Source organism: Lissotriton vulgaris, chromosome 7, assembly GCF_964263255.1.
Source record: "Lissotriton vulgaris chromosome 7, aLisVul1.2, whole genome shotgun sequence".
Taxonomy (NCBI): domain Eukaryota; kingdom Metazoa; phylum Chordata; class Amphibia; order Caudata; family Salamandridae; genus Lissotriton; species Lissotriton vulgaris.
In genome coordinates this window covers 360,464,605-360,485,971 of record NC_141695.1, presented here as the reverse complement: position 1 = coordinate 360,485,971, position 21,367 = coordinate 360,464,605, and the positions used below count along the sequence as shown (strand labels likewise).

The window sequence follows — 21,367 nt, the reverse complement described above, 5'->3', positions numbered from 1 at the left end:
ACTCTGCTATACCTGGTTTTATGTGCAAATGTATTTATGGTTTTATCTGATTTTGTATAGTTTTGCACTTTAATTGCTTTTGATTTGCATGTGCTGTGTACATTGTGTATATATATATATATATATATATATACACACACACACAATGTACTCGTTGGTCCGTCCGGGTGCCTCGAAGGCACGGAAAAAAGGGCGGAACTGACGTCATCACGCCGACGTGGGCCTTATATGGAGTCGGTGACGTCAGACGGAGTCGCGCGCGATGCCGTGCTCCTATGACGTCGTCCACACCGGCGTGCTACGAAGAATTTTCCGAACGTTGCTGGCGCAAGGGGGATATTCACAAGGTGAGGAATCCACAGGCAGATATTGTATCTACCAGAAAAAGCGTTACCGAAGGTAAGTAACTTGTTCTTTTGAGCCAGACTTCTTACTCTCCTACTCATTATCAGTACATACAGTTTCATGGGTTAACTTCTTCTAGCGAAAAGTTCCTGTTAGCATATCATTTCAGCCTCGTGCCTGAAATCAGACCCAACTCTCACTTTCAGCATGAGTCAGCAAGTATAACGCTTTGGCACATTCCTATGCGACAGACATTTACCAAAGTAGTTATTCCTTAGCTGCTAGGAACAATCTCGGTCTTGATTCACACCTTGAGAGAAGGAGGAACCGCTCCCTCATTCCATCACAAGCTTTCGCTAAAGCGCTGAATCTGTACCTCCGCTCCAGCACGGGTTCCAAGAGCCTCACCTGTGGGTTCCTTTACTCGCTAACCCGCGGCAGGCCCTCACAAGAGTAACACGTTCTCACCGGCACTGTCGCCTCACACGCTGACCTCTCCCTGGTCCCTGTGGTACTCTGAGCCAGCAGTGCGGTGGTGGAAGCTCGGCACACAAGGGCGGAAGCCTCGGTCTCAGTTTCCTGTCAGCCTGAATCACCTTCCTCTCGCGCAACCAGCGCACTCGCACCGGTATCAGGCCCCTCAGCCGCCACACCACAGAACCCTCTTCCGGCTTTCCGCTCTCTAAGTTGCTCGGGCGTCCCTGTGGTGAATGTTATGGACTGATTGTGTGGGAAAAGGGGGGAGTAAGGGTTAAGATCCCGAACTGCCTGTGTGTTTATACAGAAGGCCTTCAGAGTCCCGAGCGGAGCCCTGTGATCTTAAAGGCTGCGCCAGGGTCAGTCGGACTCTCCGTTTCTCCAGGCCACCGTAGGGCATTAAGGGTCAGTTTCCCCAGGCTATCCTCCCAGCGGGGGCAACCGCACTCACCGCCTTGGGTAATGTCCTGACTTCCCTCTCACGTCCTGATTAGTGCAAACTCCCTCCTGTGGAATGAACAGGGGGAGGGTCCGTAACTCTAATCTGAATTGGGTCAGGTCAACAGAATGAAGGGCAGCATCAGCCGGAGAAGCAGCAGCCCCTGGAGACAGTCAGCCTCTTCAGTGTAACAACCTCCTCGTCCTGCAGCCTGGACTCCAGTTCCCTTCAGTGTCCACTAACTCTACAAAATGGCCGCCCCACAGTCGGCCTTTTATAGGCTCCACTCCAAGGGTCCAGCAGGGTCCAGAAGGTTCTGGAATGTCCCTATTCTAACCTATGGGTCTTTCTCCTGAGGTGTCCGTTATGGCAGTTACTGTCCACCATTTTAGGCATCTAGGCTTTACCTCAGAAAAGGAGGGATTTCTGGGTCTGAGAGGAACCATGGGGTCAAGGAGCACCTAACCCCCTGGTCAACACCTGAAAAATTCCCAGTGGACATAAAAAAAATGAAGGTTATGAGGGGCAAAAAGGGGACAAAATAAATGATGACAGGAGGGACCACCCAAAGGGCTGACAGGTCTAACACTGCCCATACACCCTAGTGTGCTGGACCAGGGCAGAGAGGCTTTCAGGGAGTCAGCTATATGTAAATCTGTGACCCCCCCCCCCCCCAAGAGCAGAGAAGTACAAGCACTCCTCAAAGGACCCTGCATACACTCAAGGATCAGTGCCAGCCGATTCAATAATTACTGCAACGGCTAGGAAAAGGGCCAATGTGCCAACAAATGCAGGACCACCTCCTGACAAGGAGAGTAGGAGAATGGACCTCACGGGGAGGGAAGTGAACGGAGTGCGACAATCCAATGGCTCATCGCCAACTCAAACGCCCTAATCACCAGACATGCATACCAGCACTGGGAAGAAGTAGGGCAACTCCTGAAGCACCTACCCTAACAGTACCAGCAAAGGGCAACCCACCTGGTAGAGGAGGGGAAAAACATGGAAACACATGTTTAAAGTCTGCCTTGGAAGCAGCAGAGACATCCTGCAGGCAGATGATGATCAGGGTGACGGAGAGAAGACACGCTTGGCTTAGAATTTCGGGATTCAAGCCTGAGGTACAGAATAACATCCTGAACACGCCCTTCAACGGAGAACAACTTTTTGGGACACAAGTTGACAAAGTTAACTTGCCTTAAAGATAACGAAACTGCAAGGTCCATGGGAGCACTGAAGTTCAGAGGAATGAGAATGGGTACGCCCTCAGAAGGCCTAATGGTAGGGGAGGCAACCAACAAAAGTACCTCACACCAAACTTTCCAACAAGGTTATCTGGGAAACAGCCAGGGACAGCAGCAACCAGGATGTCCGCAGCAGCAGAACTGGCAGTACCAGCCACGTGGCCAGTCCTTTCCAGGTCACTCAAACGGACGAGGACAGGCACGGAGAAGAGGGCAGCTACCCACCTCCAAGTGACTTAACCAAAAGGCAGACGTCCACCCAAATAACAGCTCCAGGGGGGCATCCAAAGAGGGAAAAAAAAACCAAGAACAGGTTTCCTAAGACCAACAGTTCTCCGAACATATGACACCAGTAGCAGGCAGAATAAGGGACTTCCTCCAACAATTGAAGGTCACAACGGACAAATGGATACTAAACATAATGCAATACGGATACCGTATAGAACTAATAAAACATTCTCCAAACAAGAAGCCAAGCAACAAGTTGTACTCTGCAAAATAACTTTCACTCCTACTAGAGGCACAGGAACTGCACAGCAAGTAGGCAATGGAAATAGTACCGTACAGGGAAAGAAACCAGGGTGTTTATTCCAGCTACTACCTTGTACCAAAGGTAGACGAAACAAAAAGACCTACCTTGGACCTAAGGTTTCTAAACAAGTTCATAAGGACATAAAGATTCCAAATGACATCTCTGCAAGAAGTAATACCCCAGGTACAACTATGTGTAGGAAGGTACCTCCTGACTATGGTTGCCCCCAACTTTTTGCCCTGTGTTTTAGCTGGTTTTTGACATAGTCGACCTGGGATCCTGCCAATCAGGACCCCAGGCCTACTGCTCTCTCTTTAAAATGGATTCCATGTACCCTAGGTACATTTCCAATTGGGACTGGGCCACCTTATCAGACCCTGTAACTCGGGGCATAGGTGTACCCAGGGCCTACCAGGGGCTGCAGCATGTATTATGCCACCCCTGGCTGGCCTCCTAAATTTGACACAACTGGCTGCATGACAGCTGGGGCAAAGTCGTGTAATCACCCTTTGCTGTAGATATAGTATACCTATATCTAACCCTAAAATGGACACACAGATTCCTATCAGTCACTCCTATGGCAGGCCTTAACAATCCTGAAGGCAGAGTGCTTGGAATCGTGTGAGATGGTGCTCTGGCATGAGCTGAGCCTGTCTGCAGCTTGCGGAACCAAGTCCTAATAGCTGTTCCATGATATCGCATACCATATACTCTTCAGTGCATTATAATCCTCGCGGTTAAATGCTATCTTTGGTATTGCTTTATCAAAACATGTCGAGTAAGGTGTCATACGAATTGGAATACTAACCCCTCGCCAATTCTGGCGACGGGGTTAGCATTCCACCCTTCTAGAGGGACACGACATGTATGTAACTGTGAACCCCGGTTAAAGTTAACTAAAGCCTCAGCTCCACAAAATGGATGCTGCCACCACAGACACGAGTCTGACCCCCTGCAGCTGGGAGTCCTTCCAGCGAGGGGAGCCTGGACAAAGGGTTTCCTGTCAGGGGCGGTGCTAGCACCGTCCCAGACATGGTTTTGTGTATCCTGGGTAGGCAGGGCTTTACAGGAAGGTGACTGCTGAGTGGCACCCCGGTGCTCACTACGCATAGGCCGGTCAGAACCAGTTCCAGGGGCACACCAGCCCCTGGCCTGGGGAAAGTCCGGCATGGCAGAGGGGTGTAACCACCCCCCTCCTAGTCCCACCCATAGGCAGGACCTAGTCACCGGGTCAGCCCCTTTTCTTAGTATAAAGATGGGAGCGGGCCCCCTGTTCAAATTAGATCATCTTTGGAATCAAGACACGACTTTCTGCGAAAGACATCAAGATTTCCTTCTTCAAGATTCTCCCTTGTGGCTAAGGAGTAGTCACCCTGCATCAAGCAGGCACCATCCTAAGAACACTGCGGTCTGCTGCAAGTCCTTCCTCCGGAATCCGACGACCCAGCTCGACGAGACCCGGCTTCCCTGGCACCTCTGACCTCTACTCACCTCTACAGCAAAGCTGAGAACTGTGAGTGCGACGAGACCTCGAGGGACCGACGATCGCCAAGACTCCACGACTTCTTTGCAACAAGCCCACCGTGTGCTCCACTGGTGAGTGCTTTGGGGTCCGAGAAGCCCCAACCCTGAGCAGCTCCAGCACCGAAGATCAGCCCTCCAGCATCTCCACGATCTGCGTGGGGCCCTTCTGCTTTTGCGTGCTCACCGCGCTGTGTGGATACTAGCCGGCTGGCTTGTGGCCTTCTTCATGACGCCCAACGACATCACTGCTGCTGGTCTGGTTGCTCCAGACTGGCCCTTGCTTCCTTCTTCAAGAGAAGCACCCTGGACCCTCCTGGTCCACTCCAGACGCCATTTTGAGTCCACCGCGTGGGCTTGAATTTGCCAAGGCTTTGTTGCCCAATCCTGGGTCCAGCGACGCCGACGGCTTCATCCATCGTGGGACGGCTCGCTCCTCCATCCTGGTCGCCGACAACGCCTCCTGGTCCGTGAGATCTGCGAGCACAGCGTCACCCACTCACCTAGTCGAGGTGACTACCATCCGGTGCCCTCCTGGTGCCACCTGACTACTGGCTAGTAGTCTCGAACTTGGTCCCCTCTGCTTTCAGGTGTCATCTTCCTTCGATCCAGGCTTGGATCCATCGAACTTTCTTCACTGGTCGCCTGCCAGCAACTTCTTTCTTCCAGGCTCCTGGTCCGTCTACGAGGATTCCCGACGTCTCTTGAGACCTATGCAGCTGCAGCCCCTGGGCTAGGTAACTTCGGCATTTCGGTGCCCCAGCATAGCCTCACTACCCAAGGGTCAGGATCCACTCTCGTTTTCCTCCTACCAGGTCGGGTTCGCCCGAGAACACTAACTCTGTGAAATCTAGCTACCATAGACTTTGTCCCGCATCCCGCGTGAGAGTGCACACTCTGCACCCGAGTCCCCTAGGCCTCCTATTAGTAATCAGAAGGTTCAGTAGTCAAGACCTAGCGATTCCAAAGCCTATTAGTACTGTACTTACCTGCTAGTAATTTCGCATTCCACTTTCAGAGTATATGGTTTTCCGTGCCCCTCGGGCATTTGTATATACTGTGCTAACTTAAGTATTTTCGTAAGTTTTGTTTTGTGGTTAGTACCCTGTCCTCATAAAGAGTACAGGGCTGTTGTGATTTTTAATAAATAACTTGTTTATTTTCATAACACTTGTGTGGTGTCCTTTCACTGGGTGTTCAAGGGGTACATGTGTGGTATAACAGCTGGCTTAACACGCCCTCTCGAGTCTTTAGCCTTAGACTGCTCGTATCCACGCTACTAGGATAGCTGGTCTATAAGGTTGACTTACAACCAATCATCAATAAGGGTTGCTGGACTGATACATAGTGGTCACTAGAATAGTGAGCACTGCATATCAGGCCACCTTCTCACACTATTGTTCTGTAGTAGGGGGCTCTCTGTTATAGTCCTAATCTTGTGAAGAGATCGACGTCGAGGAAGGAAAGGTCGACGTCGAGGAGGCGTTCTAGGGCCAGGACGGTGTCCTCTGCCTCAGTAGTCAGCCTGTCTTCAGCATCGACGAGTCCCCGGTCACGGCGGCGCCGGCGCTCGGCTGACAAGAGGTCTGCCTCCAAGGTATCCTCTTCAAGACCTGCGCAGAAGAAGAGGAGAGTGATTGGGTCTTCGGAATCTGAATATTCTCGGACTTATTCGCCTTCTAGGCCCAGGACGCCTACGCCTCCACCAGTGGCTCCGCCATTGCCTCCGGGGATGCCTCCTCTGCTACCTCCTTTGCCTCCTCCTCCAACTTCTCTGCCTCTTACTCCGCTTCCACAACTGCCTCCTCCATCTCTGCCACACCTTCCGTCACCGCCTACGAGGGCTCCACAGCCTAGGACTCCGGTTCTGCCTCCGCAGCTCCCGCCTCCTGTACGGCCAGTGGATCGCCTAGGCGGTCTAGATCACGATCTAGAAGGAGACCTCTATTGCGGAGTGACCGTCTGTCTTCGACACGGTCCCGTCATCATCACCAGAGGGATAGGTCACGGTCCGGTCATACGGACTCTTCAAGTGGCCGGAAATACTCTGCCACCTTATCGGATTCCTCCCATACGAGGGTGTCACCGGTGGATGACGTTGTTACATTTCAGGAGGTGCTATTGAGAGGGGCAGCGAAGTTGGGGATCACTTTAACGGTACCCACACCTTCTACATAGGTGATATTTGAGACCTTACACAAGCGGCATTTGTCTCGCCCCTTGTTGCCAGGACTGGAGGAACCGACTATGGAGCTTTTTTGGACTCCGGCCTCAGTGAAGTCAGCTCCGTCCCAGCTGCAGAAAAGGTACAGGCGCCCGGATTCTGATCCGGCGTTCCTGAGATCAGATCCGGTTCCGGATTCTGTTATCGTAACTGTGGCCAAAAAGCAACATGCTACTACCCCGTCTTCGACGGTGCTGCCGGATAAGGCAAGTCGTCAGATGGACGGAAAGTCTGCGGGACGGCGGCAACCTCCATGAAAGCAGCGAGTGCCTCGGCGCTCTTGGGTCGCTATGACCGCTCCTTGTGGGAGTCCCTGCAGAAATTCCTGGAGCGACTCCCGAGGGATAGGAGGGAAGACTTCCAGGAGATTGGGAATGAGGGCATGATGGTCTCCAATCAGGTCATCAGCTCTGCGGCGAACGCCTCTCTCCTAGCGGCTCATGGCTACTGCCATAGTATCAATCTACGACTGCATGCCTGGTTGCGCCTTACATCTCTCAAACCAGAGGTGCAACAGAGTCGTGAATTTACCATTCTCTGGATCGACTCTCTTTGGATCACATGCGGACGAGATGGCCCGCATGCAGGCAGAGGTAGTGACACTTAAAGCCGTTGGTTTGGAGAAACCAAAAGAGCAGAAGTCCTTCCGCCCGTTCCAGAGTCGGTATGGTTCTCAAAGACGAGGACAGGGTCGTCAAGCTGGTCAACAGCAACAACAGCAGCAGTACCAGCGGCAACCATTCCAGAAGTGTCAGAGGGGCAGAGGCGGACAGCAGTCCTCGGCGAACAAGGGCCCGGCTGGGTCTAAGCCCTGAGGTGCTACTTCCCCCTTGTCCATTACCCACTCCGGTGGGGGGAAGCCTACAGAATTACTTGGCAGAGTGGAGAAAAATTATTCCGGACAAGTGGGTGCTGAATATTGTTTGCAATGGATACAGTCTTCGTTTCGTCAGCCCGCCTCCAGCGATTCCACCAGTTTGCTCGCAGTTCCAGCTGCTCGAGCTCCAAGCAGAGAGCGATACCCTGTTAAGAAAAAGGGCGATAGAAGACATTCCTTTGTCTCAAAGGGGAAAGGGTCTTTACTCTCGGTTCTTTTTGGTGCGCAAGAAGAACAAGAACGAGTTCAAGCCCATTCTGAATTTGCGACAAGCAAACAAATGGATTCGCAGGGAGAAGTTTTGCATGCTATCTCTGCAACAGATTTATCCTCCACTGCAAAGGGGAGACTGGCTTTGTGCAATAGATCTGCAAGATGCGTACTTCATGTGCCCATTGCACAGAAACATCGGAAGTTCCAGCGATTTCTGGTTGGCACAAATCCCTATCAGTACACCGTACTACCGTTTGGACTGAAGTCTGCGCCCAGGACTTTTTCAAAGCGCATGGCAGTGGTGGCGGCTCACCTGAGAAAGAACAAGGTGTTTGTCTACCCGTACCTGGACGACTGGTTGATCAAAGCCTCCACCTTCCAGGAAGCACAATTGCACTTCAACAGGACCGCTGTTGAGCCAGCTGGGGTTGCACATAAACATGTCCAAGTCTGTTCCGACTCCTGTCCAGTGCCTACAATACTTGGGAGCCTCCATCGATACTCTTTCAGCAAGGAGGAGGGACGCTTATCGATCCTTCGGAAGGCTCAGGCTCTCATGGCGGTTCCATCTACGACAGTGAGGACGCGGTGTTCTCTACTGGGGTCGATGACCTCTTGCATCTTCCTCACACCACACGCAAGCCTTCACATGAGGCCGCTGCAGGAATGTCTGGAGGATCAGTGGGACCAGAAGCGGGGGAGCTGGGACGACCGAATTAGTCTGTCCCTTCACGCTCAACAGTCCCTGAAGTGGTGGTGCTCACCAGTGAATCTCCTCAAAGGGGTTCAATTCCACAAGGACATTCCCACTCAGACTATCGTCACGGATGCTTCTCTCCAAGGCGGGGGAGTGCATTCAGAGCATCTACAGATCCAGGGAACGTGGTCCCCGGCGAAGTCCACGTATCGCATCAATTTCCTGGAACTCAGAGCTGTCCACTTGGCACTGAAGGACTTTCATCCGTCCTTCCAGACCAACTCCTTGCTTGTGCAGACGGACAATACGACCACGATGTATTACCTCAACAAGCAGGGGGCTCGAGATCGCGCACACTGTCGCAAGAAGCGCAGACGATCTGGCACTGGCTGCTAGCCAGAGGACTGACTAGAACGGCTACCCATCTGCCAGGTGTGCAGAAAGCTCAGGCGGACGCACTCCGCAGGCTGGTGCAAGAAAACCACGAGTGGGTTCTGGACGACGAAGTTCTAGGAGACATCTTCGACAGGTGGGGCACTCCAGACGTAGATCTGTTTGCCACCGCCGAAATCAGAAAATGACGAGACTTCGCCTCCAGGTATTACCAACCGGGGACTCTGGGGAACGCGCTATGGATCAGCTGGTCGAACAGCTTTCTGTACACTTTTCCACCCATTCCCCTGATTTCCGCGGCACTCATCAAGCTGTCTCAGTCCAGAGCACAGATGATCCTCATGGCTCCAGAGTGGCCCCGACAGTGGTGGGTAACGGACCTGCTTCACAGGTCTCTCCTACCTCACCTGTGGCTGCCGTGTCGGCCGGACCTTCTCACAAAGTTCGGGGGGCAGATGGTGCACCCCAACCTCTTATTGTTGAGTTTGGCGGCATGGCTCCTGAGAGAGTGCAGTACGGACACCTGAATCTGCCTGAGGATTGTATGAATATTCTCAAGGAGGCGAAGCGGCCTTCCACTAGGACGTCCTACGCCTACAAGTGGAAGAGGTTCTTCATCTGGTGCGCTTCCAAGAATTATGATACGGCTACCTGCAAGGAAGATGTCTTCCCATATCTCTTGCATTTGGCTCAGTCTGGCCTTAATTTTCATTCTATTAAGGTTCACCTCGCAGCGTTGACTGCGTACAGGAAATGTCCTTCACAGACTTACTTCTTCCAGTTCCCTGTGATTAAGGATTTTTTGGAAGGACTGTAGAAAGTGTTCCCTCCTATTCGGAGTCCTTCGCCTTCCTGAAAGTTGAATGTGTTGCTTTCCAGATTGATGAAGGAACCTTTTGAACCCATTCATAAGGCTTCACTGCAGCACTTGTCGTGGAAGGCGGCTTTCCTCATGGCCATTACATCGGCCCGCAGGGTGAGTGAGATTCAAGCATTGTGTTGTCAAGAACCTTATACGGTTGTAATGCGTACTCGCCCTAAGTTCCTTCCTAAGGTGATTTCTGATTTCCATGTCAATCAGACTATAACTTTGCCTACGTTTTTCCAAAATCCTTCAACTCCAGCGGAAAGGTCTTTACATTCCCTGGATGTCAGAAGGGTGTTGAAGTTTTACTTGGATAAGACCAAGGACATTCGTAGGTCAGACAAATTGTTTGTCAATTATGGGTCGGTCAGGACGGGTCTTGCCATCTCTAATCCGTCTATCTCGAGGTAGATTGTGTCCTGTATTCTGTTATGTTATCGGAAAGCTAACAAATCCTTAGGGGGTAAGCATAAGGCTCATTCTACCAGAGGCAAAGCAGCTACAACAGCTTTGCTTCATAATGTTCCCATTGCAGAAATCTGCATGGCTGCCACTTGGAAGTCGGTCCAAACCTTTTCTAAGCATTACGGTCTGGACTCTGACGCCAGAGCAGATGCTCAGGTTGGGCAGGCTTCATTGAGAAATCTGTTTGCACACTAGAGTTGTCTGTTTTTTCTCCACCGCCGGGTTGGTTTGTTGGGATGGGCTCGACATTCTATTCACAAGATTATGACTATACACAGAGATCCCCTACTACAGAAGGAGTAGTTTATTTTCTGTGACTCCAGTTCTGTAGTAGGGGCATCTCTGTTATGGGTCTATATTCTTTCTTTCTCTCTGCAACACATATACACATATATATATATACTTCTCTCTTCACACTACTTAATGAGTGTTAAAATAGGTAGAGTTCTTTGAGACCCTGGCATTCCTTGTGTGTTGTGCATCTCTGTTATAGGCATAAGCACCCGCCCTCCTCCCCGGTGGAGAAAATGGTACTGTAATGTGTGCTACAGGCCTTGCTTTATACACCTTCGAAAAGAACTGAAAGCAAAAGGACTTTGGCTGTGCATTCTGGGATACAGAGGGTCTCTGGAGAGTTCCTTGAAGGCACGGTATCCCTTTTCCAGACACATAATGGCAACCTATGGGGGCTTGTCTGTCCAACTCTTCATCTCTATCATTTCAAGGATCTGACATTGTTTTCACTGTTTAGATGAAGTGGTGGCCTTTGTCTTAAGTGTCTTTGCAGGACTGCAAAGAAGACATATTAAGAGATTATTTTGATTGCTCCGGGGTCCAAGCACATGAGCGGGACTATTCACAAGATTATGTCTATAACCGAGATACCCCTACTACAGAACTGGAGTTACATAAAAGAAACTACTCCATTTAAATGACGAGTACTTGCACGTCCCCATCAACAGAGGACACAAACGCCTACGAAGGTTTGTGATCAGCAACACTCGCTACCAGTTCACAGTGCTCGCATTTGGGCTTACATCAGCGCCACTGGTGATTACAAAATGCTTAGGAACAGTAGCAGTGCACCTAAGGAGACGGGGAATACATGTATACCCCTGCCTCGACGACTGGCTCGTGAAAGCAAGCTCCTACAGCCAGTGCAAACAACACATCCAGCAGGTGATACAAACACTAATCCAACTGAGTTTTTCAATCCACTAGGGAAAGTAGTCAATAGAACGGGAACAGATATCCTTAGGGCGTATATCCACACCATACAAGGCAAGGTGTTCCCCAGCACCAAGAGGATTTTGGAAATACTGAAGGAAACCAGTCTATACCGCATAGGGCAAGTTCTGACTGTGAGGAAGGTGAGCAAACTAATGGGAATGATGGCGTCTTGCAAACACCTGGTCCCAAATATTCGACTTCACATGAGGCCTTTCCAGGAATGGATACAGCAGCAATGGTCACAGGCAACAGGGAGTTAGGAAGAACTAGTTGTTGTCACACACACAGTGCATCAGGAAATAGCATGGTGGAATAAGGAAAACCTATCACAGGGAAACCATTCACACAACCAACTCAAACAGTGACCATCACAACAGACACCTCCCAGATGGGGTGGGGCGCGCACATGAACAAACTCAAGGTGAGGGCTTTATGGTCGCAGCAGATTGCGATCAGGCACATCCACTACCTAGAGCTAAAAACTGTGTTCCTAGCCTTAAAAGCCTTTCAGAAGGAGCTGTACGGAAACAGGGTGTTGATCCAAACGGATAACACAACCACCATGTTATACATCGACAAACAAGGTGTAGCACAATCAGTGGCACTATCTGGGCTTGCACAGGAAATATGGACATGGGCATTCCACTAAAAGTAGATCTAATAGCAATACATCTCCCAGGGAAGGACAATGTGTAAATGTAAATGTATAGGCATTTATATAGCGCACTACATACCCGGAGGGTCCCAAGGCGCTTCGACCGCTGCGAAACCCTTCCTGGCTTCCCTGAGAGATGGTCCCTTAATGGGTATCTCCAGGGTGAGACCAGGCATCCCCGGCGGTCTGGTGGGGCCGTTAGTGAAGATGAGGCAAGCTAATGCCCAGAGTTGCCGAGTGTGAACGCTGATCAGAGTGGGCACCGAGGCAAGAGAATTATCGAGTCCGCTGACCCTGGTCCAGAAACCTGCCGCGCCGGGAATCGAACCCTGGTCCCGGGCCGTCCTCTGCTCTCGGGTCTGCCGCCTCTAACCAGTGAGCCACACTACGTGGAAGCAGACAGACGCAGTAGGCAGATGTCAGCATCCCACGAATGGGAGATCAACCAACAAGAAATACAAAGGGTATTCCGGAAGTGGGGGACACCGCAAATAGACCTATTTGCAACACACCAAAATGCCAACACTGCGCATCCAGATAACGGGTCACAAGGGAATGCGCTATGGATAAGTTGTTCAAAGACATTTGTATACGCTTTTCCCCCGATACCACTGATACACAGGGTACTCAGCAAATGCAGGATCCGCAACATATCTCTAATACTAATAGCACCTCAGTGAGCCAGACAGTCCTGGTTTTCACAAATAGTGGAAATAGAGCAAGCACCAGCACACAGATTCCCAAGAAGCAGGGACCTGTTAACAATGCAGAACTGAAGGGTGCTACACCCAGAGAGCCTAGCTGCATGGCTCCTGAAGAACTTGAATTTGCACACCTCAGACTACCAGCAAGCACAATGGCAGCGCTCGGGGAAGCGAAAAGACCTACCACAAGAAAGTGCTACGTAGCTGTTAGAAAACGAGGCAGTATCTGTGAGGCCTGCACAAATAAAATGACTACATTTGTCCTTCACTGGAAACCAAACACCCAATTGTAGCGCCTGACTCTGAGGGTAGCGTTGCAGAGCAGTCTGAGGCTTGCTCAAGGGAGGTGGTGTGGGCTAGTAATTGCCATTTGCAGGTGCGCAAAAATAACACTCAATAATTGATTGTCCAGTCTGTACTTTGGTTTAAAAAGTGTGAGTACATTTATTAAACACACACACTACTCAATACTATGCAACAATTTACAAATATACATAAGCTGTTTGAATTACTTTGGTACATTGCATAACATCTCCACCTCTCCTGCAGGGGGGTGGGGTCTAGTACCACCACTCCCATGTATGCACATCATCTTGTCCCCAATGCAATTAGTTGAACATATCCTGGAGCGAGGGCCCTGCGCACTGGCACCATCCCAGTGGCGTCCCCCTCCCATTACCTCAACAAGCATTAAACCGGGATACACCTGCCTTGGTGACACATGACCCTGACCAAGCATCTTCTACTGACCCTAATGTATACACCTCTACATCTTAAGGGCTAACAGTCGGGGGTCTTCACCTAACCGCAGCAGCAAGACTACATGTTTACGCACACTTAAAATGACAGTACTCAGCACATTTGGATATCATTAAAAAGGCATTGCAATTACAGCCCCTAAAGGCATCACAGATGATCACAGGATTAAGTTGTAAATACCGTTAGACACCCTAGCAGGAGTGTCTAGCCACTTAAATCCACTTGTTGCGACATCACCTTACACCAGTACTTCACATTGAACATCAGTCCCTCTAAAAAAATACCCATTAATAAATGCATTTCAGTGCAATTACACCATTTCACCTCCAGGGGATGCCCTTCTCGAGACATCTCCAACTCAGCCCTTCAATCTTTGATGCACTTCTCAATGAACCCCCAGCTGTAGAACAAATGTTCCAGCCTAGAAGGTGTTGCAATCTTTGCTGAGCGTTGAGGGGTTATTCCTTTTAAATCCTCAAGAAACTTAAGGTGGGACTTAGCTTTGTGCTGGTGGCGAGACTGCGCTTCTCCAGCTGCTCCCCCTGCACCTTTTCACACTCAAGGGTGACCCCTCTCCTCTGGGGAACACCAAAAGGCCCAAAACAATCCATTCCCCATGCCTTGCAGGGCATTATTGGGGCGCTTCACGCTCCTGCTGCTTAATAATAGATGAGCGGCTGTCCCGCTGTGCCGGGGAGAGCTGCGCTGGCGCTTCGCTTCTTTCTGGGGCCTCGGTGGTGGGCCCGGTCCAACGGGTAAGGGTATGCGGCGCGGGGAGCCACCCCTGGCCACTATGTGCTATGTGCATGTCACCACCCAATTCTGCATAGGTCCTGCCACACCATTCAATTTGTACCTGCTCCTTGACTGCATGCTAGGAATCTCCCCAGTGCAGCTCTACATGTGTGCACACTCATGTACACATGTGTCTGCATGTAACCAGCCCGGTGCCCCATACTCCAGCTCTGCTGCGCAGCCGCCTGGACAAGCCAGGGGGACACCAGTAAAATCTCCATGCAGTCTCCTTCATTATGAGTCCACTGTGGATGAGTCCCAGATTAGGAGGCTCCCCCACAGTAAAAGCCCAACAATTAGGTGCTCAAAAAGCGAAAAATCTGGTCGGCCCCTCGTGTCAGAACCACCTTCTACCAGTAGCAAAGATGAAAAGATTCTCCGAATGGTGCATTAGGGAGAAACTGCAAAGGAGAATCACAAAGGCATCAACAGTACTAAGATACTTAACAAATCTACTACAAAGTAAACTAAGCTACACGTCCTTAACCCTTCGATGCTCATGACGAGCTCAGCTCGTCATGAGGTACACCTCTCGTGTGCCGATGACGAGCTGAGCTCGTCGTGTAAAAGGGCATTCTGTAAATTTAAGCACAGGAGGGGAATCTGCTTAGCAGCCCAGGGTGCCCTTAGCGGCGATAGTGGCTTACACGAGAGGAGAAACAGGGAAACGTTTCCCCACCTCCCCAAGTAGTAAAAAGATTTCTAGAAGGAGCAAAGAGAATCACAACTCCAAACAGAATGCCAGCACCAGCATGGAACCTCAACGTAGTGCTAACTGAATTGATGAAGGCACCATTTGAGTCTATTCAGAATGCCTACACTGGACATGCTCACGCTAAAGACAGCCTTCTTAGTGGCTATCAAGTCACTACGATGAGTAACTGAATTGCAAGCGCTAACACTTCAAGAGCCCTATCTGCAAATACATGAGGATAGGATTGTAATGAGAACAGACTACACTTCATGCCAAAGGTGGCGTCACGGTTCCACATCAATCAAACAATCCAAATACCTAGTTTTTTCCAAAAACCAGCCACAATCACAGAAAGGGTGCTACACACACTGGACCCCAGGAGGGCTGTAATGCACTATATGGAAAGAACAAAGGAGTGCAGAAAGACAAAGCAGTTCTTTGTTCCCTTTGCCAGCAGTTTTTTGGGATGACCAGTTACCAAAAATACCATTGCACAGTGGATTGCACAAACCATACAACTCTGCCACAAACAAGCAGGACAACTGTTACAAGGAGCAGCTCATGCTCACTCAACAAGGAAGAAAGGAGCAACTATTGTGTTTCTAGCTAACACACCAATTAAAGACATTTGCCTAGCTGCAACTTGGTCTTCAGTGCACACTTTCACTAAGCACTACTGTGTAAATATGCAAACGAACAAGGATGATCTAGTGGGACAGAAGGTCTTATCACATATTCAGTAACCAGAGCTCATCTTTCACCCGGCCACCACAAGGACAAACCGCTACAAAGTCTATGCACAGCAAAGTGAATCCAGAAGATTCACGCTGCAAAACATATAGATTTTTACCTGTCTGTGTAGTCTTGCAGCTTGAAGACTTTCTGGATTCAATAGCAAACCCACCCTCCTCTGCCAGAAAGATTAAACAGGGATTAAAACAGGAGAAAGACTTTAAAAGATTAACAAGGCAAGAAAAAAGAATCTGAAGATGGCAACCAAAGGTGGGAGCTTCCGGAGGAAGCGCGTCAGCATTACGAAGGACACCAATGGTGGCATGTCGACAGCCACCTGGGCCACGAAAAAAAAAGCAAAGACTGCAATTCGGCACCCAACCACTAGATGGCAGAATAATGCACAGCATAGTGAATCCAGAATGTCTTCAATCTGCAAAACCTATACCGACAGGTAAGAAACTATACGATCTCTCGAAATTATTTGCAAGCAAAGGAGACACTAGTAGTAAAACCTGAAAAGGTTATCCCTACTTCCAATGAGTATGAAACTAGCCAAAATCTCTTTCGGAGAATTGGGTGATAGTTGATGACATCATAGTTGATAGTGGGGAATATCTAACTCTGGGCTAAAGGATGAGCGGCATGATTATTGTTACTAGTTTAGATGAATATTTAAAAAGCTTGTCTTCACTGATGCACTCTAGGAATCATGAGTGAGCAAATCACCATTGGCGAAGACCCTGTTTTCTCTTATTATGACTGTTAGACCTGTCTGGCTTTTTGCGTAGTCCCTCCAATTTATTATTTATTTTGTCCCCTTTTTGCCCCTCATACCCTTAATAATTTTTGTCCACTAACTTTTTCTAGGTGTTGGCCAAGGGGATAGGTGTTCTTTTTCCCCTCATAGTTTTTCACCTCAGGCCCAGAGGCCTGTTCTGATAGGAAAAGTTGGAACCACAAAATGGTGGCTACCAACTGCCCTAACTGTCAAACCCAGAACTTGCCCATAGCCTAGTATAGGGCGTTCCAGAACCTTCTGGTCCTTTCTGGACCACTGAGGGTTAGCCTATATAAGGCGGAATGCGGGGCAGCCATTTTGTCTACCTGAGAGTCAGCTGGAGGACAGGCTATCTTGTAAGGTGGAGGTAGACTAGTGAGAGGGTTGATCTCCTGGACTGGGAAGCAGCCTAATTAATCCACTTCTCTACTCCTCCTTTGGGATCCTTGTCTTGTCCCCGCTGTGGAAGTTTAAGGGAGACCCTGGGCGCCTGACTGACCCCTAGCTTCAAAATAGTGGGGTGTAAACAGGAGAAGGAGACTGCGGCGCTGTGGAGCGCAGTCCTCTGCCCAGTGGTAGGAACTGAACTAAAGAGGACTCCTGTGCCCCGTTATCTGTCCAGTAAGGAGGGCTGGTGTTCTAGTGCTGAAAAAGTGCACTGTGGCTTTATCCTGAGGAAGCCCCTTTGATCCCCCCTCCCTTTTGAGGGCAAGAAGTAAGCTTTTGGCCTGGGTGGCACTGGGCACCTCTTACCTGTGTCAGGACTGGCGGTGAGCCGACACTCTACTAACTGACAAGGTGTTGGAGATTGGAGGAAGGTCCCATTAAGCCTGGGCAGTCTTGTGAGGCCATCGCCGTGAACGGGACCCCGGGGGCGCCTACCGCGCTCTGTGTCAGCGCCCGGTGGAATCAGGAGAGAGAGAGCGTAGTGCTTATGCCCGGCGCCAGCGCGCTAATTCCCCACTGAATTGGGGACTGCCTTGCAGGAGGGGCCTAGGACCGAGCAGGCCCGGTGCGGAGACACTATACCTCCGCGCATGCGCGGGAGAACCCGTGTGTGGAAATAGACGACGTCCGCCGCTGAGGAGAGCTGAGAGGAGGAGGCGGCTTCGTCGAGTGGCTGGGGACCGATTCGAGCGCCGAGGGACAGATCCTTGACGGTGAGGAGCAGCCCTGTTGAGTGGCTGTATCACCGTGTCAGCGCTTCGGTTTTGCTCCTGGGAGGGCCTCCGCTCCTCTGTGAGGGGGCGGGGAGACCGAGCAGTGGAGGAGAAGCGTCTTGAGGCACAGAGGGTGAGCGGATCAGCGGAAGATCAGCAGGGAGGAGTGAGGGGTGGCGAGGGAGAGCTGGTTAGGCCTCCTGATCGTCTGGCTTCCTCCCCACACTGTCCAACACTGAGTGAGAAGAAAGAGGGTGGAGGGCCTGGAAAACGAGGGGCATAACTTTTAAAAACTGACTGATTCAAGAAGCCTGGTTACCTGTGGGGTGCAAGTAATATAAAAGTCTCAAACCCCTGGTTCTCGACAATTAGTGTCAGCTTGCCCCCCTCTGATGGAGTAGAGTTTCTGGGGAGCAAAGCAAAGCGCAATGCATAGTTAACTGTCTTATGAAAGTAGAAGGGTTATCTACCAGACATGGTTATGGTGCATGTTTAAATGTAATGAACTATTGAAATTAATTGATAACTTGTGTAGCAGTTTAAAAGTATTATTGCTATTTCTGAGACCAACTGTAGAGTACAGGTCATATTTAAACTAGCCTATGGAAGTGTAAGTGTTACCTGCCAGACAAGGTAATGGAGCGTGACTAAATGTATGGTACTGTAATTGCTGGTTGCTAAAATGTGTTAGTAGTTTAAGAGTATAGTAATTGTTTCCAAGACAAACTGAAATGCCTAAGTTGTAAATTTTGAAACTAAAGAGCAGAGATATTATTTTTATAAACCAGTACATATTTTCCTAACAAATTGGTGTAGTGTCCTTTTTAAGTGTTATTGCGTGGATTTACTGCTGGGTGTTCTGCAACCTTCACACTTGTGCCTCTGAAATGCATGTCTTGCCCTAGGCCAGGCTACCCTAGGTGACCTGACATCCCAGGTTCCAACAATGACTAACAAAAGGATGCAGCCCATCGAAGATAATATTCAAAACATTGAAGCCAGAATCCAGAGACATGTTGAATATAGCCAGGAAGCAGGGGGTAAAAAAAGTTGTCTGGTTCCAAATCTCAAATTATACCCGCGATAAGGAAAACCATACTCGACGAACCCTAGTACAGAAGTGAGGGAGGTTAGCTCTTTTAATAACAGAGTTGTTCATAGAGGTTCTTAAGCATAGAATAAAGTCATTTTAGGGCCTTAGTGATAATTCGGGTGATACATAGATTTCTGAACGTATTGTGTGTTATACTTTCATTAGGGACTATATGGTGACCAGTGGAAGAATTCCAGATAGGAGTGAAGATTGACGCTAATGGTGGGGCAGACTATAACTGGTGGCAGCCTGTAAATTAGTATCATCATTATACCCTTTAATGGAGAATGTATATTGTAAAATATGTTTGTGTGTTGAAGGCAATGGAGACAAACGCCTGTAAAGATTAGGGTTAATAAATCTTCTTTGTTTGCATGCAGGTTCAGGGTATTCGAACAGAGTTCACGGTTGAAGTGTACGAAACACATGCACGCATTGCACTTGAAAAGGTAAGTGCCACAGATCCCTTCACCATTAAGCATTGGCAATGACAATAGGTGTGGCTTATGAGTGTCTCCTCTGTCACTAGCTTTAGTGTGTCAGTATGTCATACATGCGCCCTGCACTCTTCATTGCACCATGTATGCATTCATTCACTCACTTGACCACAATAGCGCAAAAACTCAGCTGGTAACCATATACTTGCAATAATAAATACAATTGAACATAGCAGTGAATGTCCATCTTGCATTGGTATTATGAATAGTATATTGTTTTAATGTTCAATCATGGGTACAATGTTTAGAACCCACGTGTTGGCTATCATGGAATGGTAAACAATGATACACTATGGACAATAAAATTCAATGATTGTCAACTGGTTAAGGGAAATACTGCGTGCGATGTGCACCCACTGATGAAATGAGCGATTAGCCCTCTCCGGGGAGGTGTAGTAAGTAAAAAAAAAAAAAAAAAATTAGAGATGGAAGGAATGCAAAGGAGAACATAGAAAACTAAAGGACGAGCCCTTTAGTCCTGGCACTGAGGTGCACTCATTTTCAGACAGAGGCATACCTATGATCAGAAAAATGCAGTCATAGGGCAAGTGGGCTGACTCCTTTCCCCCATCAATTCACAAAGGGGCAATATTTTCTTCACAACACCAGGCACCTACTCTTCCTCTTTCTCAAGAAGGATGGCTCCTTTGTGCCAATCCTGGTCCTCGTGCCAGTCAGAGCATTTTAAATAACCCTGCAGGTGCCACCACATGACCGAATTACTGCAAAGATACCTACTTTCATATACCCATCCAAAAAATACTACTTTTCGGGGTTACCACTTCTCCAAAGGTGTTCACAAAATGCCTGCCAGTGGTGGCCACTCTTCTGCACTCATTTCTTCCCCCTGCCGCCACGATTCCTTGATTAAGAGGCAGGAAGCCTATCCCACACTTGTTGCTATCTCCCTGCTACAGAAGCTTGGAGTTAACCATAAATGCCAACAAGTGCGACCTTCAACCCCTTCTGATTCAGCCCTCTCTAAACTCGGTCACCAGGAAAGGCTACCCCCGACCAACAGTGTTGGCATTTCAGCAGCTGCTGCACCTTTTTCAGCCCAGTTGTTGGCTTACAATCAGAACTGTAATTCGCCTCCTAGGAATGATGGCCTCCTGCATTGCCATTGCACCCCATACCTTTCAGCAGTGGTCATAAGCAGAGCCTCGCTGTAAGTGAGAGTGCTGGTAAAGGCCAGTGCTCTCACCTATCTTCAGTGGTGGAACAGCAACAATTTCTATGGAAACTCTGAGGACCAAAGCCTTAAAGAGGGTTAGAGTGCTCCACAATTTGGGCCCAAGGTGTGTAAATAAAAGGCTTCACTGTCTCCCTTAGATTGATGCAAGGAATCGCTACTATATTCTGGTTGCCAGAACTTAATTTTATTTTTATTTATTTGCAAAGTTTTATATAGCGCTGGCTAGACCCGGAGGTATCAGAACACTTTACATGAGGATCAGTGAATTACAGGTTATATAATTACATAGATAAGTATAGACATAGGAGGACAAAAAAACAGGACATTACACAATAATGTGAGTTATTAGCGCGTGTACACGTCTTATGGAGGGTGAATCGAAAGATCTTCTAACGCCCCTAGAATCGATCCCGGACGTTATGAAAGAAAGATTAGACTTTAAACAGAAGATTCTATATACTAATCTAGATACTAGACACATTTTAGCTAAAGCACCTTCCTAAAGGAAAGGCAGTTCAGAGGACACTGGTTGCAAGATTCCTCTCAAAAAAGACATGGCTACAAGACCTATTCACTCTACTTTGCCATCCCCTCCACAATCTTCAACATTACTACAACAGCCAGGCTCAGATCCACTACACATAACACCTCAGGGGTCTCCTTATACACCGCCTGATTTACAGGATGATGATGACGACGACAATGGTCATTTATTAGCAGATCCATGTGATGCCTATAATATTGACCCATCCATGGATAATGACCCAGATTTATACCCTG

General features: G+C 49.1%; 1 protein-coding gene across 2 annotated transcripts in view; it reads left to right on the top strand.

Annotated features, from left to right (window-relative positions):
* Positions 1-21,367, top strand: part of LENG8 (leukocyte receptor cluster member 8) — a 141,110-nt gene that overhangs the window by 75,184 nt on the left and 44,559 nt on the right. For both annotated transcript variants that reach the window (XM_086930261.1, XM_086930262.1), the window contains exon 12: positions 19,276-19,344. In XM_086930261.1, coding sequence (XP_086786387.1) covers positions 19,276-19,344 — 69 coding nt within the window. The remainder of the gene's footprint in view (positions 1-19,275; positions 19,345-21,367) is intronic.